The sequence below is a fragment of the Emydura macquarii genome, unplaced genomic scaffold (genome assembly GCF_026122565.2).
Source record: "Emydura macquarii macquarii isolate MOO-44397 ecotype Brisbane River unplaced genomic scaffold, CSIRO-AGI_Emac_v2 contig_212, whole genome shotgun sequence".
In the NCBI taxonomy this organism is placed as follows: domain Eukaryota; kingdom Metazoa; phylum Chordata; order Testudines; family Chelidae; genus Emydura; species Emydura macquarii.
In genome coordinates this window covers 5,736,774-5,763,083 of record NW_027130349.1, presented here as the reverse complement: position 1 = coordinate 5,763,083, position 26,310 = coordinate 5,736,774, and the positions used below count along the sequence as shown (strand labels likewise).

Here is a 26,310-nt window from a genome sequence, read left to right as displayed (position 1 = left end):
TAGGTTTAAAATTACATAGTTTATTACAGTACTGTATTTAAACAGACCCTTTGGTAAGGTATAAACACTACAAATTAGCTAACAATGTTAAAAATACTCCTGTAAGACAAATATGGTATTGGCATTATAAATAAGTAATAATTTAAAAACAGCCCTAAATCTGAATATTCTCACAAGGTAAAACAGCAAATGAAGTTATCAGTCTAATGCTGTTCTATTAAACCATGCTTAGACCATGCTTAAACCTAAAGATTACTTTGATGAATCAGTGCTGCTTTGTATTCCTCCTTCTATTTTCATATTTCAATATTTTTCTCATCAATGGCCTTAGAAATGGACCAATTTATAACATGCTTTCAAATATAATAAATGTTACGCTGAGTGTTAGTTATTAATACTGTTATATTACAAGTCATTTAAATTTAAGTCTCCTAAAATGAATTGTCTTAAATTAAAACCCTGAGAAATTATAACTTATTTACTTAATGGTTTTGGTTAAGTGCAATTTGATATATATAGAATGCTATTTTATTTAAGGTTATTCTTGGTAAGGCATATTAAAAATTACAAAAGTGCCAACATAATATTTATTTCTTGCTACAAAATTTTAGGCAAAAAGTATTTTTTGCACATAGTAATGGACTTCATCCATCTGATGGCTTATTTGCGGTATATACAGTAATTAAAATTTGCGCATTAAGCTGAGCTTGTCATATCATGCCACTGTGCTGAAACAGTGGTCTGGACAAGATGCATCTGAAGAGCTACATGCTAGAGATTTTGTTTCCATGCTCAAACACAGCCTGCACAAACTGCTTGAAGACTCTGTCCATGTAGGTGCACTTCCTTGGCAACATTCCTTCTAGAAAACCAATGTGGCCTCCACAAGAAGTAAGAACCAAAGCAACATTAGGATTTTGTTTGGCACCTTCCATTGGTATAGCTAAAAAGAAAAGAAAAAAAGCATAGTGCCCCATGTTGTTATTTATCTCTAGCAAATACCATGCACCCTAATCATGCAACAAAAATACAGGAAATGGCATTGCAGGATGGGGATTTTAAGCTATCTAAAGGTATCTCCCTTTTCACCATTAACTCAACTAATTTGTGCAAATTTCTTGATGATGCACTGATTGATCCTCTTCTCACTCACACTGGTGTAAATTAAATGTAATCCCGTTGAAGTCAATAGAGATTTAAATGGTGTAAAAACAGTGTAAGTGAGAAAAGAATCAGGTCCACAACTTTACATATGTGCTTCAATACTTGGCAACAGATAAATGATGGATTGATAATTTTAATTATGAATAGCCCTGTTCTTGCTGGATTAGGTACGAGCCCTAAAGTCATTTTAACCTTTTGTATTTAAAATGTTTATGTAAATAGTACTATAAGAATGTGTTTACTTTAGGAATCTGAGTTCAATGTTTATCACAGTGAAAGGCCAACAGCTATGCGAGATGTTCAATGTGCTTATACAACAATGCTCACATCAGTACAGGTCATTAGTATCTTTTTTTCTTATGTATTATTTGTATTACAGTAGCACCTAAAGGCCCCAATGAAGATTTGGGCTCCATTGTGCATTGATCTCAATGGGAGTTAGGTACCTAAATACCTTAGAGGATCTAGGCCATAACGAAAGACAGTGCCTGCACAAAGAGAGCTTACAATGTAGACAGACAAAGGTTGAGAAGGGAAACAGGCACACATAGTGACTTCCCCAAGGTCACACAGCAGTTTAGTGGCTCTCTCTAGATTAGAGACTGCTAATAAATGAGTAACTCAGAATTAGACCAGCTGTTTAAAATTAGTCTCTAAACTGTGCAATGATTTGGGCAGATGCATAAATAGAGACTACAATGAATCATTTTTTCTTCTGATCTCAGTTTATTCAGATGGTCAAAAGTATTCATAGGTGAATGGCTAGTACATTGATCCTACGTTGCCTATAGTAGAACCTTTGATAAAAGAAAAATAAAGGTAAATTAAACTCAGATTAACAACATAGAAAGCACGTGTATTCACAAAATGACAGATGAATGCAAGTGTATGACTATTATCATACGGACTGTCTGAGATGACATGATGTTAATGCAACCTAATGGAATTGTTCATGCGCAGGGTGGAGTGATTAGTTATTTAAAGGAGCTTCCATCAAAAAATGAATAACAGGTTTTATGTATGGTAAATGTATTTATTTTTAACATAGCAAAGGGCCCTGTTATACACTCATGGCAGAAGCCTTGTTAAACAACAGTTTTCAAATATTATGCTTTTTTTGCAGCAATGGAAAAATTAAAACTATAAAAAATTGTGATTAGGTGCTACAAAAACAATTTGCATTGTATTTTTACAAGAGAAAGTAATGAATAAGTAGGATTAATCTAAATTCAATAGTAAATTCACATACTGTGATCTAGCCAGCTATCAAAGGGTTAACCACTCTTTTATGACACAAAGGCCCAGTAGTGCCAGATCGCAAAGGGGGTCACTAATTTGTGTCAGCAACTTCTATCAGATCTAGCAAACTCACTACATCCAACACACTGCTTTCATAGTACTTATCCAGAAAGTGTCTTATAAGGGATCAAATGAAAGCTGATGACACACTGGCCATTAATTCATTGTGAAATGTATGTTCTGACACTATTTAAGGAATTGTGGATATATACTGAAATTATGTTTTGAAGTTAACAAGGCAGAGCAGACACACAGGTTTCCTGCTAGACAAAGGATGTCTCTTCACCTATCCCTGGTCTCTGATGTAAATTAAACATTGTAAAGCCAACAATGGAAGCCCCATTTACATGTGGAGCTAACAGGAAAAACAGATTGATTGGAGTATGTGAAACCAACAAGGGGGAGCACACTGGAGGACAAGCGACAGTCTTATCTGGGGATGCACTTCAAAAAGGGCATTTCAAAGGTTTATTGGACTATAAGAGGAAGGAAAAAGGACCCATTTCCAATCCTTCACTGAAGGAGCAAAAAAGACATAGCTTTTCGCATTCATGAAAATTGGATTCTGGCCATGTGAACTAGTGATGCTGGGAGGCTGCTTTAAGTGAGAAATTGGCTTTAGACAAGAATTTTAGCCTGTTAGAGTTAACTTTGAACTCTAAGAAGCATGTTATCCCTTTTGTTTTACATGTAACCTGTTTTCCTTGCTCACTATGTCTTAAATCTTAATCTTTGTAAATAAACGTATTTGTTTTCATATAAGTAGATTCCAGTGCTGTGTTGTTATAAGGAACCTGATCCTGAGTTGTGCCAGTCAACCTATGTATGCACTGTCTCTTCAGAGACAGTTTACCTGGTTATTTCTGCAAAAACGAGAGTTCTGTAGCACTTTAAAGACTAACTAACTTTACAGACTAACAAGTTTGTTAGTCTTTAAAGTGCTACAGAACTCTCGTTGTTTTTGCTGTATACAGACTAACACGGCTACCCCTCTGGAACTGGTTATTTCTGGGAGTGTCCAGTAACAGCAACTGGATACTGCAGAGGGGGATGCTGGCAGAGGAGTTCGAGGGGTTGGTCTGTCACTAGCCTGCATCAAAGAGGGTGAGGTCTGTGGAGACCAGGAAATGAGTGCTTTTCTGCGGAGAGAGGCTGTTGGTTTCAGGTAGCTGAGCTGCAGGAATCAAGCAAGGCAGTTTCACATTAAGGGCAAGTGGTGATGAGGTACTCACAACCCTGAGTACCCCTGGGAAGCATCACAAATACTGCCTTAATTCAAAAGCTATTCTAGTCTTTATGTCTTCTGTCTTTGACAAATTAAAAAACAAAACAAAACAAATGCACACACCAAAGCAAATAGCAGCATGAATTTTGCTAAGCTTCTACTCTCATGTTGTCCATCCCCTTCTTTTGACTCATGTTTCTATTATCTATCCTTGCGCCTCTTACGCCCATTTTCTGACTCTTACCCCTCTCCCTAGTCTCTTTATCCTCTCTTTTTTCTTTGGTATTTCCCGACCATTTCACTCCCTCAAACTGTCTGCAGAATGGGATGCAGAGTGAAATTTAACACTGATGTCATGTTGTAAATTTAAACTCAGAAAGAAACAGAGTGATGAGAGAAAGATATTCAGTAAAATTTACACTGTGGGCTGAAAAATGCATAGATAGTAACGGAGTGCAGTGGTAAGGACATGCTGACAGGTCACTAAACTGCAAGGTCAGAGTCTCAGATGGGGGACAGCACTCTTTCTAGTGGTACCTGGCAGATCATTAATATGATGACATTTAAGTCACACTGCACAACATGCCACTGAAAGGGAGCAATTAAAGAAAATGATCATTCAACTATAGAATCAAATATGACACTATGATGACTGGCACTACTGTTTTGTTTTGTTTTGGTTTTGTTTTTAAACAGATGAAGGTTTTTAGGGCAATTCAAAATAAAAGCTGAAATTGGCTATATTATGCCTTTCCTCATACAATGAATTGTCTAGATTACTCTTGGAGAGAAAAATGGCTAAGAGTGAAAAATACTTGATGTAAATGATACTTGCTTTTATTAGTTACTATATATTCTGAAAACAGTTAAGATTTGTATATATTATTGCATAAGGCATGCTTGCATCATGTATTTTAAACTGAAACTACCATCATCAAGGCATGCCTGGAAATAAGAAATACAGTTTCTTCATGTTGGCTCTGTACAGTTTTTTGATTGTGGATCAAGCCCTTGATATCTTTCACCATTATGTTTACAAGTGCAAAATATACCAAAAACTGTATTTACAGATGATGTGAGAGCAAATGACCGTCTGCATTTCTTATAGCCAATCAGCCTTGAACTGTAATTAGAGTGTAAAGTGACACAGACTCATCTAACAGTATTCTTTGCAGACAGGTGTAGCCAGTTTCATATAGGGAGTTGTCTGGACATGAGCAGAATCCTGGAATAGTTCTCCTCAGAGAACCTTCTCTGCTAGGCTGATGTTGTGTTTCCCTGATGCCAGTGGCAGCATTCTAAGGTCAATCCTGTCTGGAACTGTGGAATTCTAATTTCCTGCTACTAACGGGAACCTGAAGCACGCACTGAAGTCTGAAAGGAAATCACAGATTTACTGGAAGAGGAGTGAGGAGACATGCAAAAGTAGTCAATCCCTGAAGTCAGTGAAAGCCTGGGGTCCTGTCTTGATCAGAGTCAGTCCCAGCTCAGCGCAGATCTCCAAACTCTAGTAGGAGATTACACCTCAGAGAGGGAAAAGAGGTAAATGATTTTTGTATCTCTGCCTTGAAAAACTTCTGCTCTCCAGTACATCATCATTTTCTAGTGGTCAAGTAACTGGCAGCTAAGATATACTAAATTCATCAAAATGAGTGGCTGAACAGATTCCTCACCGGGTTTTTATCCCTTCCAGTTACATTTCTCTGTTTTCTATGCTGTATAAAACTGTACCTACCTTTCACCGTAGGAGGTGCAAGGACCAAACAAATGCCTGAACATCCAAGAACTTTACTTAATGGAGGAATGCAGGTTAGAATCAGATTTTAAGAGGAAAAACAATCACTACAAAAATGGTAATGGCCTATTTTTCAGTTCTATACAATATCCCCACACCTGGATATGTTTAAGGCTCTGTTGTTGTTTGTTTAGCATCAACAATGGGTAAAACACTGAATGATGTATAAAAAGACAATCCTTGTGCAACCCACTGTTCAGTGTGCATTGTGTCCCCCTCTGTATCAGATCCATAGAGGATATGAACCTGCTATAACTCTCAGTTTTAGATCAAGTGGTAGAAGTTTGTGTTTTAATTCTGGGGGTCCTGGGTTCAGTTCCCAGTGATAATCATGATGACTTTTGAGCCTGAGATCCCCTTATTTAACTGAGGTGGGAGGAGAAGGGGTGATATAGCCTTCATTAGGGGCCTCGGAAGCATTATGCTGGCAGAAACCAGGAGTAATGGATCATACTACCTCCAGGTGGTTCCTGCAATACCCATATAATAAATGTAGCCTGTGCTTCCAACCACATAGCCCCACAATCACTGGCTACTGCATGGGTTTCAGGGCTATGGTTACACCCAGATACTCCCAGTCAAGAGTGGTGTGTGTTGCAGTAGCTGGTCTCCACTTCTTTATAATACCAGTGTGCATTCTGACTGCCTCCTGTGCAGGAGTCCTAAGAGGAACAAAGGATGACAAAAGAGGCCTCTCCTTCTGAGTGTTCCTGTACTGAAGCAGTCACACCTGACATGCAGCCACGTGTTGTATAATCCTACTTTATATTAGATTTGTGTAACTTTTAACATATTCATGACACCCATATAATATCTCTTCAGTTCCTTTAACCTTCAGTTCAGTACTCTAATTTATTTGCACAATCTCCTTGGTTTCCTAGATCTTCCTATGAAGATCTGAATCAATTTACATGGCAATAGGAAGATTCCCAGCATCAAATCAACATTTTGTACTTCCTAATGTCAGGTGTCCATTGCAGAAGATTGTGTCCATAATTAGCTCTGATCCTTGGCTATTTTCTCTTTTAGAACTTTACTTTTATTCCCTGTCATGGCACTCCTAGGAAAATACAGCCATCATGCAGGCTAGAGGATTAAAGAAATCTTTAACCATGTTGTTAACTGACTTAAGAGGGTCAACAGTAGAGGTCTGATTGGTTCATCTGGTGATCAGGATGTAGTATTAAAAAATCTATTGTATTTTTACAGCTTAATTGTTATTAGCTGACACTGCTGCCTGTTGAACAGCTTCATCCTCCAATCAGATTTCTACTAATATTGATATGGGACTTCTGGTATAAGTTTACATCATCTGTGTCACTTCCCCTGTTCTGGACCAACAACACAGCCATATCAGCACTTTGGCTTTGGTGCCCTCTTAGATTCAAGGACTCTGAACTTCATTCCCATTCTTAATTATCAAAGGGAACCAATTAATTTTTGCATTAGGCATTGGACTTTTATGTCACAGATGTGATTGCCAACAATGGCTACAGAGAAGTTAAAGTAACCTGAAATATGAGCAAATCACAGTCCGAAGTGTTCTATAGGGGTTGGCTTACAAGAATGCTGATCAACAAAAGCACTAAGCATTTTGCACCATGGATTACTTAGGCCTTTCCAATAACTTCAAGTTTATCAGAGTGGAAAACTGGAACTAAAAATATCAGGATTCATGTACAGAATTACCTAAATACATCTCATTTATATATAGCCTGTTCTTAAACCTATGCAATTTTTTTTATCTTATTGCATACATAAATACAGGTATAAAGAGAAACATGAAAAAGCCTCAACTTACCATGATATGGTGAAAAAACGTCATCCATAGAGTTTAGACATAACACTGGAATGGCTATTGACTTCAGCTTGCGGCATGGACTTGCATCTACATAGTAATCATCAATTGTACGGTAGCCAAACATGACTGAGGTGAACTGCTTATCAAACTCCCTAATGGTTTTAGCCTGAAGTACAGAATTCAAATCAGGAACTACATCCATGTTTGGAAACCAAAACATGAAACCAAAACAGAAAAGATCTATTCATTTACCTTCAGGACAAGATTCATATCAAATAATTTCTCTAACATTTGCTGATGTCTGGAAAAAATGAGGGAGGGAAAAAGAAAAAAATGGTTACAGATGTAAAAATCCTCTGCCTCACAAATACATACTTAGAAATAAATATCACGATAAAGAAAGAACACATTTGTTTTCCTTCTCAAACTTATAAAAACATCTATCCAGGCCACTAAGCAAAGTGCATTTACTTACAAATACAACCAGAAACATGAGTGGCATATGCATTAGTCATCAGAAAGCTGACAAGGGTAAAAAGGAGAATTTTGATTTTAGGAACACAAAAATCAATTTTTAAAGACTATATATGAGCTACCCTTTTTTCTTGGTTTTTTTTCAAAGATGGTATCTTTAATAAATTAGTATCTATGTAGCCCTCAAACTAAATGTGTTAATGTTGGTTTATAAAGAAAATCAAATGGTGCCATCCATTCAAATCATGAGTAGCCTTACAATAATCATTGCATGCATGGGGTGAAATTCAGTCCTGTAGAAAGGGACAGCATAAAGCCTATCCACCATTTTAAGTCCCACTTAAGCTCTATTTTGAAGACTGCAATGGTACATAAGATGGTTCTTTGCACAAGAGTGAATTTCACCCATGAGGAAAACCTTTCAAGCAAAGAGACATTTCAGTTTCAGAACTTCCTGAGAACACACACAAAGGAAAGCATAATGTGAAATGCAGTAATAGCATTCCTTTTCCAGTAGGCCATATATCTGGCATATATTCCATACTAACATCTTCAACCTTTCTAAATAGCTCAGAAGGTGACTCACCTACTAATAGAAGATTGTAAACAAGTAGTCAAGTAGTAGTTAAAGAGAAGCCAGTTTAGCGGTTTCTCCAATGATTCTGCAGACTCAAAAACATTCCAACCCGCAGAGAAAATTGCAGCTGCCATCAAAGGGGTTTCTCGGCCAGTTTGGCCCAGGTAATTTAAAAGAAGCATGCTACAAACAGGAATAAAAATAAAAACAAATCAAACTGTCCAATCACTCATTTAAATATAATTACGTGTATAACAATCTGCCAACTTTAAGTCTATTCTAAAAGGGTTTTTTCATCATGCTCATCACCATGATATCTACCTTCCAATAGCACATTAATGATGTTACTAATATCTGTCATGTTTCATTTTCTCTCTCATCCTTTCCCCAGGAGGACAAGGGTATACAGTATTGTGTTTTAGTCATTTTGGGGATATTTTTAATATGTACACACTGCTAATTGTTTATATTAGAGAAGGCAAGGTCAATTAAGTATGCCTTGCTTTTGGAGCAGAAAGTGGTGAGATTTGTGGGTAGTAGGTCTTACAATATTTCATTTTTCTTAAAAGTCTTGAAACCTGCGATCTGTTAGGCGAGACACAAGTGTGAGCAGGCAACAGTATTCCTGCTTCTTTGATAAGTTTAGCCGCTACCATCACATCACACTCACTAAGGCCTGGTCTACACTTACTGGCAAGTTCGGTGGCAGTTGATGGGAGAAATGCAAGCTACATAGAGTAGCTTGTGTATCTCCTGTCAACTTCCTAAAGTCTGTTCTGCTCACCATCTCCACTATGCTGGCCCGACAGGAAATACATTCTCGTCGATACAGCATTACTCTTTTTCCGGGGGTGGATTTATTTAGTCGATTTCTGAGTCAGCTGAGCAGGTCTTCACTTCCACTCAATTGATCCAGAGAAATCGATCTGATGGTGGCGAATTTGCCGCTGTCAGTGAAGACATACCCTAAGAGTATGTATGTGGGCACAGCTCTTTAACACAAAGGATATAAAAATATTTAAAACTAGGAAAATATAGGGCCCAGAACCTCTGGCCTAATTAAAATCTTGTCTTCCTGACTATTGCTACTTAAAGTCTTCATTGCTGCTGTATATCTGAGATGAAGGAGAACTCATAGATACCTGCCACTCCAGATGCAGAAAGATTAAAAAAATAAATCAGGAGGATGGGGCGGATAGTACAAGAGAAAAATTGAAGATGGCCTGAAAGCTAGAAGGTTAAAAGTTTCACATTCCTTTGCTGTCCAAGGGCAGATTGTGGCCCATCCTGTATGCTTTCACAGGAGACTACTGGAGTATAAGGCACCTCCTTCCTCCCCTGCACCAGCTACCCAAGTGATGGGTAGCAGTGCAAAGAGAGAACAGTCTTCAGGGGCTGGTACAACCCATCCCTATACAAGTTTGAAGGGAGCGAACAGGAAAAAATGAGGAACAAGCAATGTGCTGGCATGGCTATACTGTCCAGCACACCAGTGGATGTAAGGTAAGTAAAGAGCTGATGCAGGGTTTGTATCCTCACATCCTTGAAGCAGGGGAAAGTGGAAGGCAACGCAGCTACATGCAGCCCAATACACAGGGCTTGTGGAAAAACCCACAATTGATCCCTAAGTCAGTAAAAATATTGATGTGACAGAACAAGCCACAAAGGAAAGTTGGAGAATATATGTGGTGGGAAAGATACTGAGAAGCTTCGTGGTAGAGAAAGAGTGTCCCTTCCAAAATAATACAGCTTGAAAGTCAGAGAGATGCGTACTTTAATTTAAATTTACATCACAGTGAAGTAAAGTGAATGTTTTATTTCTTTCTTAACCAGCCAAAATTAAGTTTCTTTTAGCCCTGCAATCTTATTATGAAATTTTGTGGGTTATGTTGCATTGTTTTAAATGTTTGTCAGAATTCTTCTTGTATTTTGTTTGCTATTTAGAAAGTTTTAAAAATTATTAAAGAAATAATTGAAAAAGTACTTTGAAATGAGGATTTTGAATAGCTGCTTCTTACAAGGTCCTAAACCTGCAAAGACCTATGCATGTGCTTAGCTTTAATCAGATAAGTAGTACCATTATAAGCAGATAAGTCACTACAAAGATGCTTAACTTTAAGCATGTGAGTAATCCCAATGTAGTCAATTTGAGACTACTCCATTGCTTAAAATTAAGCATATGCATAAATGTTTGCAAGATCAGCGTCTAGAGAAGGTGACAAGACAAAGGGATAGAGCATGACTTTAGATGATTTGATAGCCATCTGTCTTGAATGGTTTAGACACAACAAATCCTGAATCTTGGCAGGGGGCTAGACTAGATGACCCTTGTGGTCCCTCCTAACCCTAGGATTCTATTATATGATTCAAATATAAAAGACACAGTGAAAACCAGTTAAGATTACTAAGGAACAATGACCAATTTAAAAACACAACAACCAGGGAATACAGAGTAAATCCATATACATACATTCATCACCTTCTCACATATGCAAACCAACAGTCACAAACACAGGTTGGTGGTTCCCCTTCCAAATCGAGCCTATTCAACCACAATCAACCAAGTTACACACACACACCTTGATTCTGCCATTTGCGATAACGACCCATGGGGAAAAAAAGTATGTCTCCTACATAAGCAACAATACAAATCCAATACACATCCACAGTGCAAATGGCACATTCCCAAACAAACCTCAGTGGTACAACAAAATTACAAATAGCAAAATATTCATAGTTCACCATTCTAATATTAAAAACAAACCTGTATGCATAACTCGTTAAGGTTCCTAAAGGGGAAGAATGCCAGATTAAAAATCCATCACTGGAAGGAAGTAAAGATTAGTCCCACAGGTACATTGAAACAGATAAATCCATTCCACAGAATTATTCATTGTTATAATAGTCTTCAACCAAATGAGCTAAACTATGAAATGGGGAGTGCAGAACTATATGATAGGGTAAAATATGTCAATAGTTCACAGGCTAATGTACCAGTTTTGAAAATCAAATATGGATTTTGAAAATGATTATTTCATAGGAATCACCTTCATACAACGATACCAAAAATTCCAAGAAATAATAAAATAATTAAGATCACCTAATGAAAGAGCTGAAATAACAAATCAGCAAAATCCCAATGTTTCCTTTCCTTTCCTTTCCTTTTCATAGTCTAACTCTTCCCTCCCCAACAGTAATTGGGGGACATAATGGATGGGTAGCTCTGGCAGCAATAGCCACTGGAGCAGAGGGAACTGAGTTTAAATAATAATAAATAATAATACCTAGCTTTTGTATAGGACTTCTCATCAGTAGATCCCAAAGAGCTTTCTTTACAAAGGAGGTGAGTATCATCATTCTCATTTTACAGCTGGGGAAACTGAAATACAGGATGTCATGACCCACAGGTCTCAAACCCAGGTTCATAAGAGCAGCCATGCTCCAACCCTCCTGCTGGCAGTCTGCTGACAACTATTTACCTGGGATCCATGAAGCCCAGCCCCAGTGTGAGGCTCTGCTCCTGATGTCCAGCATCTGACTCATGGCTCCAATCTCCAGTTTGTCTTCTGCCTCTGATCTGTATCCTGACCTAACCAACTCTTGATTCCTGTCCCATGACTACGGTGTCTGACTGCCTACAACGTGGCTGTGCCACAATGAGGTGAAGCAACTTGTCCAAGGTCAGCCAGCAGGCCTGTGGCAGAACCAGGAATAGAATCCACATCTCCTGAGTCCCAGTCCAGTACTCTGTCTAATGAACTCTTCTGGAAATATCAGGTGTTTGAAGCCCCCATGGCTAGACTGATCTAGCAACAGCAAAGATGGTTGGAATGGAAAGAGATGGATTTACATAGAGTTTCCCCCATCTGATGGGAGTAACAGTGGATCAGCTTGGAGTAGACAGTGGTAGGGGCTGGACCATGTGGAATAGAGTAGCAAAATACATAGTGGGGTGCATGTATTAATATACCGCTTTAGATAAATATCAAGTTACTATGAAAAAAAGAAACAATATTTCCCTACTTGAAATATTAGGAGCTTCACGCAATTCTGGACTTAAAAAAAAGTAATATTAAACATCTGACTTGACATACAAAGCTGGGACATAGTTAATGCAGAACATTCAGGTTCACATACTTGCCTTAAAGACATTCATTATGATAAACAAAAAATCAAGCCAACATTTGCAACAGTATGAGTTAGGCATAATCTGAGGAACTGTCCCAGACTGAGGTGTCATTAGAGGAGGCTTTGGAACAAATTGGTAAATTAAACAATAATAAGTCACCAGGACCAAATTTGAAACCGCAGAACTACTAACTGTGGTATATAACCTATCATTTAAATCAGCTTCTGTACCACATGACTGGAGGATAGGTAATGTGACGCCAATTTTTAAAAAAGGCTCCAGAGTTGATCCTGGCAATTATAAGCCGGTAAGCCTAACTTCAGTACCAGGCAAATTGGTTGAAACAATAGTAAAGAACAAAATTATCAGACACATAGATGAACATGATTTGTTGGGGAAGATTCGACATAGTTTTTGTAAAGGAAAATCATGCCTCACCAATCTACTAGAATTCTTTGAGGGGGGTCAACAAGCATGTGGACAAGGGTGATCCACTAGATATAGTGTACTTAGATTTTCAGAAAGCCTTTGACAAGGTCATTCACCAAAGACTCTTAAGCAAAGTAAGCCATCATGGAATAAGACGGAAGGCCTCTCCTGAATCAGTAACTGGTTAAAAGATAGGAAACAAAGGTAGGAATAAATGGTCAGTTTTCAGAACGGAGAGAGGTAATTAGTGGTGTCCCCCAGGGGTCTGTACCAGGATCAGTACTGTTCAATATATTCATAAATGATCTGGAAAAAAGGGTAAACAATGAGATGGCAAAATTTGCAGATGATACAAAACTACTCAAGATAGTTAAGTCCAAAGCAGACTGCGAAGAGATACAAAGCAATCTCACAAAACTGGGTGACTGGGCAACAAAATGGCAGATGAAATTCAATGTTGATAAATGCAAAGGAATTGGAAAACATAATGACAACTATACATATAAATTAATATTATAATGTATATAATGGGGTATAAATTAGCTGTTACCACTCAAGAAAGTGATCTTGGAGTCATTGTGGACAGTTCTCTGAAAACATCCACTTAATGTGCAGCAGCAGTCAAAAAAGCTAACAGTATGTTGGGAATCATTATGAAAGGAATAGATAATAAGACAGAAAATATCATGTTGCTTCTTTATAAATCCATGGCATGTCCACATTTTGAATATTGCATGCAGATCTGGTCACCCCATCTCAAAAAAGATATATTGAAATTGGAAAAGATACAGAAAAGGGCAACTAAAATGATAGGGGATGGAAAAGCTTCCATATGAGGAGAGATTAATAAGACTGGGACTTTTCAGCTTGGAAAAAATTCGACTAAGGGAGGAAATGATAGAGGTCTATAAAATCATGATTGGTATGGAGAAAGTAAATAAAGAAATGTTATTTACTCCTTCTCCAAACACAAAAACTAGAGCTCACCAAATGCAATTAATAGGCAACAGGTTTAAAACAAACAAAAAGAAGTATTTCTTCACACAACACATAATCAACCTGTGGAACTCCTTGCCAGCGGATGTTGTGAAGGCCAAGACAATAATGGGATTAAAAAAAGAACTAGATAAGTTCATGGAGGATAGGTCTATCAATGGTTATTTGCCATAATAGGCAGGGATTGCTGTTTGCCAGAGGCTGGGAATGGCTGACGGGATGGATCACATGATGATTACCTGTACTATTCATTCCCTCTGAAGCACCTGGCATTGGCCACTGTCAGACGACAGGATACTGGACTAGATGGACCACTGGTCTGACACAGTATGATTTTTCTTATGTAATCCAAAATATCATCCAGGATTAAGTCTTAACTCAGACTTCCTCCTTTTGTAGATCATGATTTATATAGGCTGAGCTTTTTGACGTTCACCCTAAAATTAATGGGAATTGGATGTCCAAATCCCTTAGGAGGCTTTGAAAAATCTCAGTCATAGTTTTTTGTGATATTTCTTATTTTGTATTTATAACCACAAAAGCAAAAATCCTACAATGGTCCAAATCTTGGTTCCATTGAAGGCAATGGCAAAACTCTGATTAAACTCAATGGGACCAAGATTTGGCCCAATAGGTTTTAAAAGCTTCAAAGTTACTTATTTACCTGATTCTCAATAATGATATCCATTGAACAAATCTGTAATTATCCGATAACTTGCAAAGGTCAGTATGGCTTAGTAGGTAAATGCCAGGACATAGAGCCACATTGTACCCATCCTCAGCACAACCCGTAAGAAAGGAACAGAGGGAGCAGAAAGTTCAGCTCTGAACTCACAGAATTCCCAATGAAAGTTTCCCCTCTCTGGAGCTCCTTAGTAAAGAGGGTCTCTGGGTGCTTCCCTTCCTACCTTGCAGCACAATTTTTCCAGAAGCTATGCTGTCACTGTGCATTGTCCATTCCAACTGTGCTGTACTCCCCTTCTCTGGATAGGAGCCAGCACTGAGTGAGTGTTAATACTGCTTTTAGCCGCATTAACTCACTGGCTTTCTTGACAATTCTACTTCCTGCTTCTGAACGTACAAAACAGATGCTTTCTGAAGTCCACCCTTCCTCTAGCAAACCTTAACTATAAAGTGTGAAGCCCTGCCAGAGGGGAGTTAACTCTTGGGGCTTCCACAGGCTGCTGGAAGGGAAAGGAACATACTAGTGTGGCTCCTTTTCCTCTTTTTTGGCCCTATTTTATTTTTTTATCTGCTCTCCTGCATCCTGTAGAGCAGATGGAGGAAGAGCTGTTCTAATGAGGAAGTTTGTGAAATATGAAGCTGAATAATGAAATCAGCATGGTAGCCCCAGTGTTATTTTTTCAGATATTACATTCAGTTTATTTTACACTATCTCCACGCTTTCAGTTTTTCTACAGACCAATACCTAACTGCATTGCAGCAGTTGTCAAGGAGAAGATGGAGTTTTGACAGCTTAGTACTTTTGGCACCTGGAGAGGTGCGAGCTCCAGTTTGGGATTGTGCAATAAGCATATTGGGCTTGATCCAAAACCCACTGAAATAAATGGAAAGATTTCCTTTGATTTCAATTGGCTTTGGATCAGGCCTACTAGTTGGATGTTTCTGCTAAAATTATCAGCAATGAAAAGTTAACAATAAGACATTTGCATCGTCATCTTTAAGATCCATAATCCATAATCCATTGTAATGAATGAACAGTTCACACCTCTCATAGCTATTGTTTCAGGCTTGTCTGCAAACACAGAAATACATCACTGAGTTGGATAAATTCAGTTAATATTTTTGAGATTTTCAGTGCAACTCTGAGCTTATCTAGACAAATATAAAAGATGTTTTAAGGTGCTACTTAACATGTGCTGGCACATTTGAAAACCCTCCTGTTGACAGGGCAAGTCGTAGTTAATATCTTAGCTAGTCAAGGTGAATTCTAGGCTCCCCTCAAGGTTTTATCTCTACTAGCAATGTGTATTAAAACTGCAACTTGCTCTTTCTATGCTGAGGTTTTAAAATGTGTTAGTTCAAGATGGTTTTTAAAATAAACCTTTTATCTTATTCTACACTTGCCTCATAAGGATTAGAAACATTTTTTTTTAAAAGTGAAATCATGGATTCTGGAGCACAATTTTACAACCAGGATGTATTCCACGGCAAATTCCACAACCACAAAACAATTAATGGAGCCCTGCCTATATGAATAAAAGTTTGATTTTACACCCATTGCTTTCAAATAAGATTTATTGTATTTGCAAAACCTGTTTGTGGGGGCTGAGAAATGAAATTCAGTCATGAAGATAAGCACCCATTGAATCAAGCATCCTGTTGAATAGAACTCTTAATTAGGATCTTTGCTGATTTTTTTAACTGTATTAACTATTTTAACTCCATTTCACTCCAGAAAACATTACACTGCACTAAACTACAGCCAAGCAGCAGCACTCTTATTTCATGATTGGTAAACTAAACTAAATGGATTTCTGTTATATAAATTCTTACCCTCCCATAGAAACACCTGCTGCCATAAATGGAGCTGAGGCATGCATGTTGTGTATATGATGAATAACAGCTTCCAAATCCTCTGTGTTAGCAGCACTGTAAGTCCTTGGTGTCTGTAAGGAGCCACAAGGGAAAACACTAGCATAAGCATTTGTATTATCCTTTAGGACATACCAAAGTGGAAGCTGGATGGTTTACATAACATGACAAATTTAACATTTTCCATCAAACTATAGTAAAATGAACCTAAATAATTTTGGGGGGACGGGGCAGCAGGAGTCACATTTTTTAGCATAACAACTAACAGTTGAGAGGTAGGCTCAATATCTGCAATCGTCCAAAATTAACTGGATGAATTCTGGCTATAGAGTCTATGGCTGAAATTTGTTAAAAAATTGATAGGCATCATTGCCAATTAAAAATCTATAAGGAAGTAAAGCATTTCATGAAGCCTGCAAGGTATAGAAAGGAGAGTGACCTACAAGAACTCTCTAAAATGTGTGTAATGCCCATTTCTTCATCTTCATCCACATTTAAATGTGCTAGCAAATATTCAGTAAAATTAAATTTCTCTATAGAAACTGTATTAAAAAACCTAGTCAATATTTAGATACTACAAAAAGTCTTATTTAAAATAACTTAGTACTAATGCTATTAAAATCTCTTTTAGACTAGGCTGTCCCTTTGAGCATTTTCCAATTCTAATTTAGGGCATAGAATATCTAGAAGAAAACATTATAACTTCTGATATCTTAATTGGTTGCAGAAGCTTAAAATGCAAAAATAGTTGAAGATGGTTACACTGAAAGGCATCCATGCAAGAGATCTATTCATTAAAGATCTGATTTAGGGAAGCACTTAAGTATGTGTATTTTCCATTCCTGTTCAGGACAACACTTAAGCATTAGCTAACTTTAAGCATCTCTTCAAGTTCTGAATAGGAATCCTTTCCTGATCTGGGGCCTGGAGAGACTCCCACTGCCTTCAGTGAGTTTCATCTGGTGTATATTGTATTCCTCCTCCCCGCACCCCATTTGCCCAAAGAATAAACAAGACTTTATAGTTTTACCTGCCTGGATAGCTGATGTAGACCACAGTTTTGGGGATTGTGGAAGGCAAGACAAGTGGAGGCATATAGCCTCAGGCACAATAAGAACACAATAAAATAAACCCCCTACCCCCAGTTGTAACCTGTGGACTTCACATATACCAAAAACAAAGATTTTTAACTGTATATTTGTTATTATAAAATCCTGACCCCACTGAAGCCAATGGCAAAACTCCCATTGACTTCAATAGGGTCAGGATTTCACCCCAGGTATTTAAAATATCATAAAAGATGCTTTAGTTTTGCTCATTCAGAAAGAACCTCATGAGCCTGAAGCAATATTATATTTTCAGCTTTTTTTTTTAAACTGCTTGCAATTAAACAGCCTGGAAATGTGTGTCTAGTTTTAACACATTTAATTAGACAAAACTAATTAATCTGAATTTACCTAACAAGAATATAAAAGTACTGAAGTTGAAAATAAAATACCAGAGGGGGAAAAAGGTTGGGCCTGGGAAAATTAAAACTACATGAATTACCACTCACTTTTATTCCAACTAATTAATTATAAACTGAGGGTGAATGTTTTTTATTTTAATTAAATAGGCAAGTCTGAAGTGAGAACACTAAATTATTTTCCTTAAGGAGGGTATAATATTTTTCATAAGAAAGTATGCTTGATTTAAATATTGTAAAAATAGAGATGCTGTGCTTGTATTACATTTAGTTCTGTAACCCTAGTGCATTTCCATGTACTGTATAAGGATATTTTTAATCAATAAAATAAACCTATCTGTTGCTTTTTCATTTGAAATGCCTGTGCTCATCTAACACATGATCATTTCAAAACAATAATTCACTCTAACAGATTAACATTCAACAGAACACAATTACAGTACAGTATTTTTTAAGTCCTGATCCTTTAAATAGGCATTGTTTAATGGAAATTTACAGTTAAATCTGACTCTAACGACAAGAACAAGAATTATTTGCATGACTATGTTTTATTGTGTTGCCTGACTATGCTTCAGACTCATTACTTGGGAATTTTATATAAATTGTGAAGGAAAAAAAAAGGTTGCAGAAAAAATGTCATAACTTCAGCTGTTTTAGTCCATAATAAGATCTTATAAAATATGTTAAGCTGATTACACTGAAATACACACAATGCATCCAAACAAGAAATCTTTTCACATACTGAATCTGAAATTCATCAATAAGGACTTTGTGTCACAAAACAGCTTTATAGATACATCTCCAAAAGTATGCAGAAAGTGATTTTTAACATGGCAGTGTTTTCATTGAAACATTTTAATTGGTTAAGAGAAAGCATTATGGGCATTTTTAGGTTGTTTTAAATCTGTGGATTAAAAAAATGCAAACCAGAACAATACACAGTATTATGCACACTCATAACAGATGCAGAACTTGCCAACAAAATATATATGAAGAAACAAAGCTTATTCAGCAATATTTCATCACATCTTGAGCCTAGCACAAAAAGTGCTTAGCTTTAAGATTTCAGTAATTTATCACTAGTTTCTAAAATAATATGCTGTGTAAATCCTGAAAATGACTTCTGCTAGTTGTTCATCTTGTATTGTAATTGTTGGGGGGAAATAAAAGTAGGCTAATTTAAAAAATAATATAATAATAATAATGTTCCAGATAAAACTGGTTCATTCATACAATAATGCATAATGGTGGATCAGTTAATAATGGCAAAAAAATTAAAATTATATCCAGGTCCAGTTCAAATTCATAAAGACAATTTGGTTTAAAATAACTGCCACTGCTCAATTTTGATTTATGTGTTAAAACATTAGAAAAAAAATGTAATGGATAAATTACAAATGTACATTTAGATACTATAGTATTTTTTTAGAAGAAAATACAAAAGATATTAATTTTGCTGGTAGAGATATTAAATTATTCAAATCTTTCTAAAATGAAATACATCAATTTAATAAACTACATTTGTATTGTGCAGATTATAGTACAATTATTTACTGCTGCAAAACTCATATTATCCTCCAGAAAAGCGGCTATCACAAAGCATCTTTATTGATGATATCCAACCTTCCAAAATTCAGAAAATGACAGTATTATTTATCTGCTTTGCTATTTATTAAGGAACATGGTGTTCCTATATACAAACATACCTAAAAGTAAAGTAGGTGCCATATAAGAAATGAATAGTCTTTTTTAAAAAAAGGTGTATACCAGTTATAAAATCAAGAACCAAGGGCCTGACCCAAACTCACAGAAGTCATTGGGAATCTTTCCTTTGATTTCCAGGGGCTTTTGATCAGGCCCTAACTGAGCAACCATATGAACTGAGGTTAAAAAATCAAAGATGGATGTTATTAAAATCTGAACAAATGTAATAGTGCATTCAGTCAACTACAGGCTAGATTCTTTTCTAGTTGTTTGTAAGTTTGCCACATCAGATGTGGTCATATCAGATTAGAGTCCAGCCCTAACTGATTACTTCAGTTTGTGCTGTCTATACAATGAAAGGTCTTAATTTATTCTAAAATTGATCCTTACCAAGAGAGCCTCACCAGCAGTTCCTCGGTTGTTAAAAACCACACATCTAAAAATCAAGAAGGTAAATATGAATATATACATTGTTTATTGTATACAAGTATACGACAATCATCTTAGAATTACACTTTTATTTTTAAAGGCAATTTAAAAATAAATCTGTAATGAAAATCCATAAAGCAATGTGTTTCAGTAAGAAGTCTAAATGTATCTACTAAATATGTAAAGTTCTTATCCTGCAATCTGACCTGCTTGGATGTACCTTACATCTACATAGAGATCCACTGAAGTCAATTGGACTCTATGGGACGCCTGGGTCTGCCCATGAACATCAAATTGCAGGAGCAGAGTCAGTCTATATGTTTATTTGGTAGTAGATATGAGCCAAAACCAAACCCACAGATCCAAATACCGCAGAGTTTCGTATGGGTTGTTGGGGAGGGGAGTTTTCAGTCAGTCTGGCGTGACCCTCTCTCTCTTTGATCCTAATGAGAGTGGCAAAACTTTCTGGTAGTAAGAATTATCTTGATTTAAGGATCTTTGGTTTTCTTGATAAATCTCACTATTTTATTGTCTTCTCTACTACATTAAATTTGTTAAACAAATAAAGTTAGTTTTTGAAAAAGGTGATTAAATGCAAAAAAAGTGGACTTATTTTATTTCACTATTTTTATTTTCATTCTAGTGACTGTATTGCTTAAAATTCATTAAAAACAAAACCACCCGATTCTGTTGTGATCTGACCTTAACCTTTTTTTAAAGCTATATTCTTCCACTCTTGGTGCCCATAAGTGACATGAATATATATAAATACCACTATTTAAAAAAGCAGGTACCCAAGTTTTAGATGGGGAGAGGGGGTGGTCCTTAGTTATTTTACAATTTTTTAAAAGTAAATCAGGTATTCGAACCTCCACATAGAGAATGGACATGAACGGTCATACAGGAGCATATGCTGAATTCAATATATTCAATGCCAGAACTCAGTCTGCTGTGACAAAACTCAGTAGTCTTGAAATAGGGACATTGGAGTAATCACAACAGTACACCATGTTATTTCATCCTAAAGCAGAACAGCAGCAAAGTTACAGCACTTACGAACCCTTGGTTAAATCCAATTCACTTCCTCCCCCCAACCCACCTCCAAAGCCTGAATAAGGGTGGAGGGGTGACAAAATCTACCCCCTAACCATCAGTTAGGCAGTTAGGTCTGAAATGCTGCCCCTCTGCACACAGTTAAGGCTTGGGGCTATTGGATCTGAGTAAGTATGGATCCTGTAGACTTTGCCCGAGCCAGCATCTAGCCATCCCCCAACAGTCCCCTCCACACTTGCCTATTTGGAGCTCAATACAGCAGCCCTCCTCTGGAAGGAACAGAGGAAAGGTTACAAAAATAATTAATAAGAAGCAACTACAAAGAATTTAGGGAATTATTCTCCAATCCCTTACAGTTTGTGTGGTAATTTATACCTGAGCAAAGTATGTCTGAAAGCTGCTGTTCTGACATCTTTGCATTTTGCACACACTTTGCACAAGGTGAAGGGCAATAGAGGAAATAGGACCATACAATACTCTATACAGTTCTTATTTATTATTATCAAATATTATCCTATGTAATTAATTACTCTAGATATCACTTGCTCTGGTAGACATCTTATACACACACACATACGTACAATCTTATTTGAACAAGCAAAATGCTAGCCAGTAGAGCTAGAAATACCTATATCCCAACGTTTCACTCTGTTGGATCATATGAAGAATGTAGGATTCTTTGCTTGTTCCTGTCAAGCCAGGCAGTAACAGGATAGTGGGTCTCGTGCTGGCATCCGGATAACATATGCTGTCATTATTATCAAACCAATCCAGTGAAATCTGTCCTCCATCTGTTGTTTTAATAAGCTCACTGAAAGGAACAGTTCAAGAGATAACATTGATTCATTTTTTTTAAATGTACCATTAAAGGTATTTACTGTTTAGAAAATATTAAACCTATGGACTTTATATCCTTCATCTTATTTTAGTATTGAAAGTATTACCTCACAAAATTTGCTTGTAGTTGCAATTCACTAAGGGCCAGACCTTCAGCTAGTGTAAATCAGTATAGTTCCTCGGTGGAGCTATACATATTCCCACCAGCTGAGGATCTAGCTGTTTATGAATTGCTGATGAAATCCTGGCCCCATTGAAGTCAACAGGAGTTTTGCCATTGCCTTCTATAGAAAGTCTTATAATATGCTCAAATGTGAATGCCTTCCAACAGGACATTAAGCGCTGTGACTAAATTCTGTCACATGTTGTTTGTTCTCTCATCATCTCTCAGAGGAAGAAATATGTGCAGTGGGTTTTGTGTTAGTAAGGTGGGGGGTGGAATGGAGGGATGTGTGTGTTTTATTTACACAAACATTGCTTAACTGAGGCCAGGATTTCATCCTATGTCTACAAACACATTTTGCTAACTAGTACTCTAAAAACTCATCCGTGTTAAGACTGCAACAAACTTGATAATATGCCAAGAAACCAAACAAAGCTTAAACAATTAGAACAGGCTTTTAGTCAGTTTTATAAGCGTACTGCATTTTCCCTGTCCTTTAGCAACTTTCTGATGAAGAAGATGAACACTCATATTACTGTATGAATTACCATAACATGAGGCCTGTCTTGAATATAACTTTTCATTCCTCAGCCATACAAGTACAACACTAATAGCACCTGCTGAATCACATATTTTAAAGTGCATGAGCCAGATCCTTGGCCCTGCTAAATCTGCTTTGCACAGCTTCAGCAATGAGAAGAAGACTTAAAACTGGTCTAAGTGGCCAGCTGAAGATTCTTCTTGCATGAGGCAATCCTTGAGTGGTACAAAATCAGTGTTCCGAGACCTATGCCACCTTCCTCACAGACCCAGGAATAGAGGAAATGTAGTGGGGCAGGGAAAGGGGACCTGGTCAGAGCAGTGCTGTGTTCCAGCAATCCTAGTTGTCCTTTAGAATAGCCCTTTGGGAGCTATTGCATGCTGAAGCTACTTTACGTTATACAAAGGGCTGAACTAGCATCTGCCTGGGCCCAGGTACAGGGGACTTGTAAAGGTGGCATAAAACCACGTTTCCCTCACCCTTGGGTCCTGTGCCAAATGTAACTTTGAAGGACCTGAAGATTGAGCCCTATTTGTGTGGAAGGGAGATTATTAGAGAAGGAGCAATACATATAAATATCTATTCATGTCCTAACTCAAGCATTCAAGAACAAAGGATAAATTTGGGGGCAAGATTTATCCCTGGAGCTCGGACGAGTTATACCCACTTACCAAATGGCTGAATTTGGCTCTGGTGGAGTTAAAAGAAATACTAAAGGAGCAGTGTGTGAGTTGGGAAAAAAAATAATGGTATGCACCTCGAAAGTAATGTATGCACTAACTAAGACATATAGATCTATTTAGGTTATTATACCATAAACATTACTGAGGTGTCTGAGTTCTGGTGGTATCTAAATCACATGTTACATGAAATACTATCAGCATTAATGATAATGTGCCTATAGAAAAATTAGTAACTTGCAAGAAAGAGGCACTCACTTTCTGTACTGTACTTGGGGTCTTGAGGTAATAAAGGGACGCAAGAGGGTCTGCACCCGGCCCTCCCAGCACCACATTGTGGGGTAGTAGGTTTCCATCACTACAGGACAATGTTCTTGGAGAAAGCGGCAGAAGCTCTCACTGCCAGTCACCAGCTGAGGTTTCTAGGGAGAGAGATCACAGTCAGGTATGCAGCATCCATCAACAAATCTCAAACAAAGTTTTCATTCTCTACTGGTGAGCTGGTTTTTTTTTGTTTTTTTTTTAATTAATTTTTGTCTTCATTTTTCTAAACATAAGTACATCAAAAACCAAAGAGCACCAGAAAAAAAGCAAAGAACAACATTATTGATTCTAAACATTATAGATTCACGAGAAGTTTCTAAAATAAGTTATTAAAGTATTGCTTATACTCTAATGAAAAATAATGTATACCGTCACAATGCCTTCCATCCCAGGATGGAAAGCACTTTGCAAATATGACTTATGTCTCACAACAAACTTGTGAGATAGGTAGATATTGTTACCCCCATTTCATAGATGGGGAAATGAAGAAACACAAAGTTTAATCAACATGTCCTTTGTACAGGACATTTGAGGTTTGTGGGAGTGCTAGTGCTGACAGGCTGCTGACATTTTAACCACTGTATTACTTAGTCCTCTTTAGCGCCTCAGTGCTAGTGCAACAGTAGAAAATGTGAAGACAAATGTTAGCACAGGAACAGGGCTAGCAGTATAGAGGTAGGAAGTGAGAGCAGGAAGGATTGCAGGGAGGAGGTCTGTTATCACTTTCTAGAGTGAAAGTTATTTAGCCAGGGACACAGAGGAGCTCTAGGGTAAGAGTAAGACCTGGGGTCCTGTCCTGGATTAGGGAATCTTACAAGCGGTCTTAAAAGGAGTGAAGTAGCCACAGGGAGCAAGGGAAGCTCTGGTGACAAACCCAGGGATAGGCAAGGAGATAGAGAAGTGGGATAGGAAAGAGCACAGGGAAACAATGACTGACACTGAGCAGGCCTGGATTGCTAGTCAGAGGTCCTTGGGCTGGAACTTGGTGTAGTAGTAGAGGAGCCTGGTTTCCCCTACCAGCCACCTGGAAATGATGCAGGACCTAGAGGTACAGTGAAAGACTGAGGTGGCATCAAGATAGTTTGTCTGGTGTGACTTTGTCTCCCTGGAAGTGGAGGAGGGGGAGGGGATGATATAGTGGCAGGACCAGAGGGTTGAGTTGCTAAAAGGGAGCACTCCAACTTCTAGACAGAGAGAGGGTCACCAATAGAAAAGAGTGCCAGACTGGGTCTGGGAATTAGTTTTTACCCAACTTACAAGAAGGTGCGCCTGTGATGAGTGAACCTCTCAATCAATTATTGTGAGATACAAGAAGGGAAACAGAGAAGTGTCTGAGCTGCATATCAAGGTATCTAGTGAGAGCAAATATTTGTAGCTAATGACTATGCAGAGAACAGAAAAATTTGTACAGAGAAGAAAAACAGGAAAACTACTCTCTTGGGCCCTAATATTAACAAATGCTGAGAACCAGAGAACAGATAGTTTAGAAGGGGGAGAATTTTCTTAATTTCTCCTTCCAACCCACTGCTGGTGCCCGAGGTTTGTCTACTGTAACTGACACTAAAAAGATACTGTCAGGATAATTCTCCCTTTCCCCCCACTCCCCCAAAAAATTGGACGTGTAAAAATAAGACTTTAATAAACCTAAGAGCAATAGGAAAAAATCCCATAAATCAGGATGTACAAACAAATAAGCATTCCCTCGGCAGTGCGTGCAACCCAACCAAAGGGAGCACCCGTCTAGTTCCAGTACAGGTGAGCCTGACGGAGTGACATTGACATTTTGTACAAAGGTGGGGAAAAAAACTTCAGAAGCCAACGAAGGCGGCGAGTGCTGCACTGAGCGGAGCGTTCGCCATCGCCAACTCCTCTCCGCGCTAGCGATCTAGCGGCGGTTTGTATCAGAGCCAAGGGCATTTGCCTTTTTTAAAAACGTGTTTTAACCGGACAGTGACCCTAGTGTAAAGCTGTCACAAAGCATTTTCTCAGAGGCCTGCTCGGGGCACGGATGGTGCTCGCACCTGAGCAGCCGGTGTGTCTGCAGGCGCCCGTCTGTCCCAGCGATCAAATCGCCTATCTCCACTCACCTTGGCGATGCAACTGAGGTAATAGCAGGCGAACGCAGCGCTGAAGCCCAGTACCAGGGACAAGCCCACACCGGAACCAAAGAGCCCCAGCGGGACCTGGATCTCCAGGTACAGGGACAGCTCCCGGGTCAGCACCTGCAGATTGCTCTCCAGCAGTCTCATAGCAGCAAAAGCAGCTCCGGTCACCGCGATGCGTGTCGCGCACACACGGGGGGTGAGGGAAGCGCCCGGCGATACAGGGCTGCCTGGAGACCGGATACACCCTAGACATGCACGGGAGGAAGGACCCCGGCAGCTAATCCCGTTCCTGCTGCTTCCCCGGGACCCAGGCGGTGCCGATGCAGCCGCAGCCCGCGGAACGTTCCAGGGCAGCCCCAGCCGCCGCGGAGCTTCCTCCTCTTGCGGCTGCCCAGCCTGAGCCGTCCTTGTCCCTCCCCTCTGGAGACTGAGGTTGTCCAAGGCCGGGCCCACGTGCGCTCTGGAGGAGGTGCCCGCCGTGGGGGACAGGCGAGACAGCCGCGAGACTGCGCGTTCCACACTCCGGGCCGGGGACTGAAGAGGCAGGGATGCGGTGGGGTGCGA

At 38.4% G+C, this 26,310-nt stretch overlaps 1 protein-coding gene across 2 annotated transcripts; it reads right to left on the bottom strand.

Annotated features, from left to right (window-relative positions):
- Nucleotides 1-25,890, bottom strand: ABHD3 (abhydrolase domain containing 3, phospholipase). 2 transcript variants are annotated; one of them, XM_067545832.1, is made up of 9 exons: nt 25,729-25,890; nt 23,576-23,739; nt 21,725-21,907; nt 20,005-20,050; nt 16,407-16,519; nt 8,345-8,518; nt 7,537-7,585; nt 7,285-7,450; nt 1-943 (listed from the first exon to the last, which is right to left on the bottom strand). In XM_067545832.1, the coding sequence occupies exons 1-9, from the start codon at nt 25,888-25,890 to the stop codon at nt 765-767; spliced, it is 1,236 nt and encodes a 411-aa protein (XP_067401933.1). In that variant the 3' UTR covers nt 1-764. The 2 variants fall into 2 exon arrangements, with proteins under 2 accessions (XP_067401933.1, XP_067401939.1); XM_067545838.1 differs by lacking the exon at nt 1-943 and adding an exon at nt 5,074-5,212.
- Nucleotides 25,891-26,310: the final 420 nt, after the last annotated feature.

Coding starts and splice junctions, on each gene's coding strand:
- ABHD3 (XM_067545832.1), bottom strand. CDS start 25,890: ATGAGACTGCTGGAGAGCAATCTGCAGGTGCTGACCCGGGAGCTGTCC. Junction 7,586..8,344: donor TTACAATCTTCTATTAGTAG/GTGAGTCACCTT, acceptor CATTTTTTCCAG/ACATCAGCAAATGTTAGAGA. Junction 7,451..7,536: donor ATATGAATCTTGTCCTGAAG/GTAAATGAATAG, acceptor TCTGTACTTCAG/GCTAAAACCATTAGGGAGTT.